The 10,230-nt window shown below is 44.3% G+C and overlaps 2 protein-coding genes across 2 annotated transcripts in view; both read left to right on the top strand.

The window, feature by feature from the left end:
• The window catches only part of LOC124065158 (proprotein convertase subtilisin/kexin type 4-like), a 163,381-nt gene extending 159,502 nt beyond the window's left edge, over positions 1-3,879 (top strand). The window contains exon 20 of the mRNA XM_046400308.1: positions 598-3,879. Within this exon, the coding sequence (XP_046256264.1) occupies positions 598-822 (225 nt within the window). The 3' untranslated portion in view covers positions 823-3,879. The remainder of the gene's footprint in view (positions 1-597) is intronic.
• Positions 3,880-8,232: 4,353 nt separating this feature from the next.
• Positions 8,233-9,977, top strand: pou3f2b (POU class 3 homeobox 2b). The gene has a single exon (XM_046400307.1). The coding sequence runs from the start codon at positions 8,331-8,333 to the stop codon at positions 9,471-9,473; it is 1,143 nt and encodes a 380-aa protein (XP_046256263.1). The 5' UTR covers positions 8,233-8,330; the 3' UTR covers positions 9,474-9,977.
• The last annotated feature ends 253 nt before the right edge of the window (positions 9,978-10,230 follow it).

A 10,230-nucleotide genomic window follows, 5' to 3' on the forward strand; every position in this document is an offset into this window, starting at 1 on the left:
CACTCACAATGTTTTATGCACACAGAGAAAATGTGTGTAAGAACAGGTGGATGGAAACACACTCACTGATTGCTTCTGTATTGTTGCTTTGTATCTTCAGGAATTCAGTGAGTGTTTAGGGAACATGCCATTTAGTTATTTGGACGCTAGTGCTTCTTTTTCTTACTGGACATGTGGCTGCTTCCACATCTGAAACAATCAGTCACTTAGCTGACTAGTTGAGATTTTTTTCTCATCGTTTCTTCATCAACAATAACAAAAACATCCATTACGTACTGCCTCTCAGTTGTGAGGATTTTCTGTCTTTCTTTCCCGTATGACTAACTAAGTGTCTTTGGGTTTGGGATTGTTGGTTGAGCACAATCAAGAAACTGACATCACCGCACATCATATTTGGGTTTGGGAAATGATGACAGGCATTTTTCGTTATTTTCTGACATTTAATAGACAAAACGACTAATTGGTTAATTAAAAACACAATCAGCTGATATTGAAAGTAATTAATAGTTGCAGCCCTATATGCTTTTACTGGATGTCTCTACAAATAGTTTCTATAGGTTAGGTTTTCTCATGTTACATTAACACTATGTCCAACAGCGTCACCAGACATATGATGTACAGAAGTCCTCCTCAGGGTCAAGACCTTCTGCTGTGAGGGAGCCTCACGTGGACGGAGAGAGCGGCCCCTTACCATCACAGGCTCTGCAGGGTACGGTCATGGATGTGAAGGAGGTGCAACAGTCGGAGTCTTCAGATCCAGGAGGAGCAGGAGAAACTGCAGAAAAGGCAGAGAAAGAGACGGCGCAGCGGGCCAGGAAGTGAAGACACAAATATGAGGCACGATTAAATAAAGACTTCTGTTTTCCACAGTGCAGCAAGTCAATTGATCATGAATCAATTCCATGTCCAGCGCTTTGACTGTGTGGCCTCAGTGTTGGCACGGATTATTTATTGCGGATTCCTAGCTTGGCATTAAAACTCAATCACTCTCCTGGCCACAGAAACAACGTACACAAGCATATAAATCCTCTCCCAAAAACAAATAGCTCCAGGAGCAGGTCTCTGCACTCATCTTCCCCCTCCTCCTTTGCTTTCGGAAGTTGCAAAGGTTAGTGAAAGATATGTTTGTCTTTTTCCACTTCATTGAAGGGTGAACTCAGCTCAGTGCAATAAGAAATGGATTACCCATTCATTAAAGGGGCTGTGTCACTCCTCATTGAGTTGGACAAATAGCAAATTAATTTCTAGCCACCTAATTTCTCTCTGTTCTCCACTGAATTTCCGATAACGTCGAATTACTGATCACAGCCATGTGAACTCCCTCAACTTTTTATCAATTCATTAAAAAATGTGCCACAGCAGAGATGCTACAGAGGAAATTCTCTCTCTTATTTCTGCATGGTTCCTTTACCACCACAACACTGTATACAAATACAAGTCAACTCAACTGTTTAATTGAAATTACCAGAAATTGTTTCAGAGGAAAAAATAGAAAAAGTTACTTTTCTGCCATGTTGATATCAGCAGGAAACTTTTTTGCAGCGCATCTCAATGTGAAACAAAGATGTCAGAGTAATAGGCTCTGCCCCAGTCAAGTGCAGGTCTGTAGCTAGTGGTGTTTGGTAAAGTAGCAGTAGTGTATTGACAGGGCAGTATTGATGTTTCAATTAGAGCAGCGTTACATAGTGCCGCAGCATGGTAACACGGTGCGTCTCCTGCCATCTGCTCTGCCTCTACGTCTGACGAACGAGGCACGTGGGGCTAATCGAGCCGCACATGAGCGATGGGACTGTGCAATCTATTTCACACATACACACACACACACACACAAGCACGCACATGCACACAAATCTTATACGCACGTCCTTATGCAGAAAAATGGGGGGGAAGACGAGGGAGAGCTCCTCAGCCCTGCTGTTTAAACAGCCTTCAGAAAGCCTGTGATTCCTCCCCTTCTCCCTTCACATGTGCCACAGGAGCAGCCAGCAGGTTATTTCTCTGACAAGAAAACAGGCAAACACACCAGCTGCACGAGTTAAAATTCTTCAAAAGCTCATCTGATGGAAAGACAAAAAAGGGAATGGCTTCTGCCAGGTTTCTTCGTGCTGGGACGGTCTGAAATAACAGTGTGCATTATGCCTGGCGTTATTGGCTGCCAAACCACACGAATCAAAGACCTCATTGTGTGGATTACCTCGTTAATCTGTTGATGCCATTGAGTAGTATTGCAGGTGTTAATGTGCCAGGTTTTTTCTCCCCTCTCTTCTCTTATTGGGGAGGTGTAGCGTTAGGATGGTAATCTACTTTAAATGCTTTCTGGGGAACGAGACACGCTGAAACCCAGCCAAGAGAACTCTGCTATCATGAAGAGCTTTCTCTTAATACAGCACACAGAGGGGACTGACAGACTGAGGCTGCGGCGCTGATGCCAACAGGGACAAGCTAGTGAGCTACACGCCCCACGCCACTTGTTGAAATATATGGTTGTATGAATAATGAAAGAGGAAGAGGAAAGCGCTAAAGCAGTCCCACAATGACATCCATCACAGAAACGCCTCATTGCTCTTCTTCTTCTGTTTCCTCCTGCAAAAACTCACAAGTTGTGTCGCTTTGGTGGAGCTAACCAAAGCTCAGCTCTGTGACTGCCTGAGCTGATTTAGAGGTGAACCCCCTAAACTAGAAAGAGAGAGAAAGAAAAGGAGACACACAGAGAGAAAGACAGAGGGAAAGGGACAGAAAGAGAGGTAATCCTCCCTTTTTCGGCTCCCCGGGGTGGTCTCTTCATCCAGGGCCTCAAAGAGGGACAGAATACACCTCTCTCCTACAATGGAGGGGACCCACAGGGGCTGTTGCTATCTGTGTGTGTGTGTGTGTGTTGGGGGGGAGGCGGGCAGCTTTAAGCAGGCCTTTGAGTGGCCTAATTTCATTGGAATACAGCAGTCTGAGAGCTGGCTCAGATCACGGCGGGCTGCTGGAGGGGTTAGCGCCCGCACCTCGACAGCCACACTCAGCAAAAGAGCCCCGGCACAATACACACAATTAATGCTCTCCCTCTCGTTAACTCTCTCCCCACTTTTTGTCCTCTCCTACTTTTCTTCCATTCTCCTCCTTCTCACCCCATATCTTACTCTCTCTCTGCTCTCCCTCTCTGGTCCCCCCTCTCCCGACCCAGTATGTAGTCACTTACCCAGCGTATTAATCCTCCCATACAGCCTGTCAATCTTCCTCTCTTTGATGCACACAACAATTACAGTAAGGATGAAAGGCGTGGGTCGGCTATCGTTATGTAAGATTTAAAACGAGCCTTAACGAGAATTATTTATATCTGAACAGCTAATCTGAAATAAAACTTCAATAACATGACAGCTCTGCTATTACATTTGTGACAACATCTGAGCTCGATTAAAAAAATATTGAACATATTTCTTTCCCTGCATATAGTCCACAGTGCAGCAATGCAGGTTGCATTGTTACAACACAGAAGAAATTTTATTTCAAAGATACATTGAAGACTTTTCATCTTTTCATCATTTAGTCATGACTGTTGCCTAAAGATGAGACTGCACTAAGCCAGTCATTCTGCAACAAAGACTATTTTGTGATTTCAACTTCTGTGATGATAGTCCAAACATGTTTGGGGCTGTTCATTAGACAACACACGCGATTGAAAGATCTCTTCCAGGCACAGGTTAAGGATTAGACACAGTTTTCTTAAATCCACTCCTTCTCCAATGTTGAAAAACTACATGTCCAAATATGTTGTGTTTCCAAGGGTTTAACTGCTAAACACAAGATGTCTCCTACTTCACTGCTACTTTACTTGTGTAAAGATGCACATTGGACAGTGATTGGCTTCCAGTTGTGATGTCACAAAATCCTGCTGAGACTTAAGATGAGCAGAGAGAAACTTTCCCCCTCAGCTGAGTCATGTAAAAAACACGTACGTCATTGTGGACAGTGGAACTCATTCAAGTGATGATAAGACAATAAGCAAAACTCATTGCTGACTGGCTGGGAACTTGAAATATGTCATCTTGGGTTGTGGGAAAACTTGGCATTTTCACTAGTTAGCTGCAGCCTCACACACAGTCATTTTGTGATGATTTTTGTACAGCAGCCTTCTAAAAGTCATTACAAGTGGACTATATTTCTGTTAGAAGGGTTGAATTACTGTATCTTCCTCGTGCAATAGACAGTGGACAGTTCAGTCAATGGGTTAATGTAGTCAGTCAGACATACAGGCAGATCCCAGCCTCTCTCCCTCTAGCTTGAACTCAACTGTCCCTGTCTTTAAATGGGACTCACTGAACTGTGTATGTGGAACAATCGATAATTTTAAAAACATATCATATTCAACCAGCCCCTCCTCTGATTTTCTTTATTACACGAGCCGTGTCTTAATAAAATCTAATTATTTCCGCTCGCAGGACACTTTCTGGTGAGAAATTGGCAGAGGGATGTGAGCTGATGTATGGGGAGACAGCCGCCTAATTAGAGCGTTAGAAATTGAATCTTTACAGCACACGGGTCATATAATTATCCTACTGTTAATTTAACGCTTACATTCTCTGCTGTTCATTTTTATTCCCTTAAATGTAGTTTGGCAGTGGCCCTCGGTGCTCAGCCCAGTGTTTTTACTGTATAAGAGGAGGCGGCATGGCCCCTAACATTAGCCCCTCTGAGTGATTGAATAACTGAGGACCCTGCAGTCCAAATAACAAGGCTCGCATCATTTATGCATTGTTAAGCCATGTAATTGAAACGAGCCATAGTTTGCATATTACACCATTAAAATAATGTGCTTTGCGTTTCTCCCAACACGACTATTTAAGCCTGTGTGGTGATGTGGTAATTCCTTGAATTACAGCCTAATTACCACAATGTTCTTTTGATTTGGCCGATTTCAATGTTACGCCACAATAATGTTCAATATTACCAGAATGAATTACTGAGCCGTGCCTGGAAACTTTTCCTCATATGACTTAAATCCTGGTGGCTTCATGTGCTATCAGTGCAGCTGGATTCACGTCCATAAAAGATTATTAGCCTATGAAATGAGATCCATTAAAGGCCCAATCAGTAATACTTAATTGAAGAGCCTGAGTTATATGCAGAATATGAGCATTTTGTGCTTCCAAACTGACCACAGGTCTGTTTTATATTGCTGTTTATGGATGTTATTAATGTCAACAGCCCAACAACATGAGAAAACATTTCAGGTTTAAAATTATTTGTTGTGTGTGTGTATTATTTGTCTTTGTTAATAACAAGTGAAACAGTTTATGATATTTCATTTAAAAGTTCTGTGCCTTCCGTCTACATATTATGCCTTTAAAGGATTAATATCACTAACTATTCTTTTTTTAATTATTATTTTACAATTTTATGTCTCTCTGATTACATTTATTTATTTATATTTATGTTTCTATTATTAGTAGTAGTAACATCAGAGATTAAGAATCTCTATTTTGGCCTCCAAAGCAGCATCAAGACAAAGAAAAGTGGAAGATAAACCCGTGTATGAACTCAAAATCCAATCCAGGTCATCTGAAGCAGGGATTAGAGAACATTTTGTAATTAGCACTCGGCCTTTGCTACGTGCTGCCGTGTTGTTCACAGACCGCAGTCTCGACACATGACACGTGTCCCTGTGTGAACTTTTCAAATAAATTAACATTTCCAAGAATGATTTGTGAGTGTGCGTGTTCAGTATGTACACTTTTCTGTTTTTACTGCACAGTTTGAACATTTTTTTGATAATTGCCTTTTTTTATTGCCATTTAATTTTACTACTAGGTCCAAGTTATTAAATAAAATGTTTAATTACACTTTCAGTCATTTGCATAGTTTAGAAGTTATAAATTGTGGATATTGAAGAACTGCCTCAATTGATTTATAGGTTTAATTTGTGGCCAGTATGTATTACTTTATTTCTGGTGGATTGAATTGTTATAGGCCATAGACCAACCAAAAGTGCTTTTTAATTGCATATATACAGTAGGAATTATTAATGCCTTCTAATATTCCAAATGAAGGGACTGTTTCAGAAGTTAGTAAGTAGAAACATACTTCTGCCAAGCAAGATTTTAGTATTTGTGCTGCCACAGTTTGCTTTATGTCACTGCAGTGTGAGGAGCAGCGCTGAGGACAGACATAATCTCTCTCATCTTTTTCAGTTTTTTTAGCCCTTTCTCCCTCTTAGGGCCCTGTGCTCTTTACTCCTCCCTCCTTTATCCCTGCGAAGGCTTTGTCCCCGCAGCAGAGAGCCCCTCTAAATAGAGGCCTTTAGATAGTCCAGGAACAGGGGAGGCGGGGGGGGCAGGGGGGGAGCAGCAGAGACGTGACTGCTGTTGTTTCATTTACCTCTCCCTATGGCAACCAGCAGTGGTTGGCCAGGAATGTCCCCTCTCTGGACAAAGTCCTGGTCCCTGAAGCTGACACCGAGAGGACGACAGCTGGGACGGGATGGAAACCTGCCCTCCCTGCCCTGAACTGGAGGCCTGAGTCTGGACTTAATCCTCCTCCTCACTTGTGTCTATCCTCACTTTACTGGATGATGAGCAGCCAGAGAAGCTTTTCACACACTATTAACTCCAAAAGAGTTGTATACAAATCCTGAAAATAATTTCTAAATCTTTTTTGCTAATGTAAAGAATCCTGAAAGGCTTTCAGTACTGTTGCACCATGCTCAAATAATCCTACGTAGGACCTTTACAGTGCTGCAAGCAATCATTTGAGAACACATGAAAGACTCCAGACTACATTTATTAAACAAACATTTTGGAAATCATATAAATGATATATTTCATGGCTTTTTATTTATCTTTTAGGTTATTCAAGCTATATATGGAAGCTCCAGGGAGCCGCCTTTTCTGTGTGCCACAGCCTGAGGCAGGCTTGTTAATTTACTTTACAGCCTAGCAGGACACAAAAGTGGATTTGTTTACTTTATGGGCCGTCAAAGGTTTTCAAGTTAAGACATATGAGACGCGTCTACATTTAGATAAGACTTCAATAAGAAAAATCTACACTTTTACACGCAATGATAAATGTTGGTAAAATTGCAGGATCTTGACAGTAATAGTTTTAATAAGTAATAGTTTTTTTAAAAAAAAAAAACTCTTAGGGTAGCAGGGACAGGCAGTCAAAGTAGTGTTTAAACGACAGGTATTTCGGTTTTAACTGCCGTAAACTTTTACTTGACCGCTGTTAAGACAGACAGGAGAAAAACTATAAATCATCAAATGAAGGCTGTCCATTTCATTCCCAATTTAATCCAATCTTATTGCAAGGAAGATTACTTCAGTAATTGATTTGCTTGAAACCTGTCTGAGCTTTTTCCTCTGCCAGATACCTGCATTCAGAAAACAATCGAGTTATGTTACAGATTTATTTCTCGCACACCGCGCCATGCCTGTCGCCTCATACACACAGAGAACATTAGGACAGTCGTCCTGTTGGTTTAAGACTGCCTTCAGTGCATTTAAAAAATATTGTTTCGGGAATTAAAATGTCAGTGTTCAATTTCAGCTGTTTAATCCGAATTTAAAACTAACATAGAGAGAGAGAGAGAGAGAGAGAGAGAGAGAGAGAGAGAAATGCACAAACAACAGACATTATGTGTACACCTGCAACGCTGCATCACTCCTAAAAACTTTCTTTTTGTTTACAAATAGACCTTGTCGGTATACGAATTTGTAGCTTTAAAAGATATGCATCTCATTGGAAATTTAAGTGTCTTTGATGCAATGAAAAAGATAACGTTGCCTAATCAACTTAAGATGTTACACACACAGACGTTTCCATAACAACGTTTAATATCATAGCTTTGCGCAGAAATAATTCTTAACTTAATAATTATTATTAAGTCTACCTCAATAAACATCTGAGTATCGTGCACAGTATAGCTTTAGCATTCCCAACAGAGGACACCCTGGTCTCCTAGCTCTAGACTACCTGCAGCCTGAGTCTGGATAGAATACGATTATCAAAGTAAATCAACTGTATCTTACAGTTGCTCTGCTGATCCCGGTGCTCCGTCTTCCCATGCTGCACTCCGACTCTTCGCTTCCACAGGAGCCTCAACTCGCACCTCTCCAACAAAGAGAGTAGTGTTTGTTGAGACTTCCCCCTAACCAATCACCGCGCCGTTGTCCTTGGTAACCACGTCCATCATCCCTTGATGTCCAATGAGTGACGGGGGCGGGGCCAAGTCCAGGTGCGCCTCGGCGTCCACTTGGCAGAGCGCCTGGGAGCCGCCTGTGGGCAGGAGAGGATCTGTCAAATGCGAGGTTCCTTTAATAAGAGCGACCAGTCCGGCTCCGAGAGTCATGGCGACCGCAGCGTCTAACCACTACAACATCCTCACCTCCAGCGCATCCATCGTGCACTCGGAGCCCGGCAGCATGCAGCAAGCCACGGCGTACCGGGACGCGCAGAGCCTGTTGCAGAGCGACTACCCGCTGCAGAGCAACAGCCACACGCTCAGCCACGCACACCAGTGGATCACGGCGCTGTCCCACGGAGAGGGAGCCCCGTGGTCCTCCAGCCCGCTCGGCGCGGAGCAGGACATCAAACCCGCGGTGCAGGGCGCCCGGGACGAGATGCACAACTCCAGCAGCAACCTGCAGCACCAGTCGCGACCACCTCACCTGGTGCACCAGACGCACGGGAACCACCACGACGGCCGGGCGTGGAGAACCACCACCGCGGCGCACATACCGAGCATGGCGACGACGAACGGCCAAAGCCTTATTTACTCCCAGCCGGGCTTCAGCGTCAACGGGCTGATCCCGGGCAGCGGGCAGGGGATGCACCACCACAACCTAAGAGACAGTCATGACGACCACCACAGCCCGCACCTCAGCGAACACGGCCACCCACCGTCCCAGCATCAGCACCAGCACCGACCGCAGAGCCACCACGACCACTCGGACGAGGATACGCCGACCTCGGACGACCTGGAGCAGTTCGCCAAGCAGTTCAAACAGCGGAGGATCAAGCTGGGCTTCACGCAGGCGGACGTAGGACTCGCCCTTGGGACCCTGTACGGAAATGTGTTTTCCCAAACCACCATATGCAGGTTTGAGGCCCTGCAGCTCAGCTTCAAAAACATGTGCAAGCTGAAGCCTCTGTTGAACAAGTGGTTGGAGGAGGCGGACTCCACCTCGGGCAGTCCGACCAGCCTGGACAAAATCGCGGCGCAGGGGAGGAAAAGGAAAAAACGGACTTCAATCGAGGTAAGCGTAAAGGGAGCTTTGGAGAGCCATTTTTTGAAGTGCCCTAAACCGTCAGCGTCGGAAATAATCAGCCTGGCGGACAATCTGCACCTGGAGAAAGAAGTGGTGAGGGTTTGGTTTTGTAATAGGAGACAGAAGGAGAAACGCATGACCCCTCCCGGAGCTCTGCCGGGGAGCGAGGATGTGTACGGGGACACACCGCCACACCACGGGGTCCAGACCCCGGTCCAATGAACTCTGTTGGACCGCTCCTCCAGGACATGTTTATCCTTTTTATTTATCCCCAAGGTTATATATAAATCACTGGACTATGAAACGCTATAGTGGGTGTTTTATGTATAATAGATTGCAGTGAGTACTCACACAATATCTGCAGTGAATATCTGAGAAATGGAAAATGATCGAGTAAGGGGAGAACAGGACATTTTTCTTCTCCCAGAGCTAAAGGAACATAAGCCTGTGTTGTGCTCTCCGAGGATACATGCCCAGCACTGTGACTCCAGTCGACGCAGTTTCAAGGTGTAGCCCCTATTGTGTATTGAAATCATACTTGACGAAAAAAAGAGGAAGGGGAGGAGGGATACCTGCTTGTAGACGAAAAGCTTAGCTGAATGGTCTCCATTCGCCACTTTTATATCAAATCACAAAAAAACAACACTTTTTTTCCTGTGCGCAAAAGGGAAAACAAATGCAAAGGCGTTTAGTTTTGTAGCTCTAAATTGTGCGTCCAGCAGTGATGGGGGAGTGGGTGGTAAAGGGGGTGGGGGGGTGGGATGAGGGGGTCAAAGGGGCTGCGTTAATGGAGTAAACTGGAGGCCAGTAAAGGCTGCAGCCCCAGTCCAGTCCGGTGGAGTCCAGCTGAGGGTGAGCATCGCCTGAGTCCCATCTGCCAGCCAGGCAGCACAGAGCCGCTTTACATTCAAAACACTACTTGGAAACTGCAGGCCATTCAGCTTTTTATTTATTCTGTAAAGATCGAGGTCAGGATTTA

The sequence above is a fragment of the Scatophagus argus genome, chromosome 9, assembly GCF_020382885.2.
Source record: "Scatophagus argus isolate fScaArg1 chromosome 9, fScaArg1.pri, whole genome shotgun sequence".
NCBI lineage: Eukaryota > Metazoa > Chordata > Actinopteri > Scatophagidae > Scatophagus > Scatophagus argus.

Bases quoted from the DNA above. Each gene is read 5' to 3' on its own strand.
- pou3f2b (XM_046400307.1), top strand. From the start codon at position 8,331: ATGGCGACCGCAGCGTCTAACCACTACAACATCCTCACCTCCAGCGCA.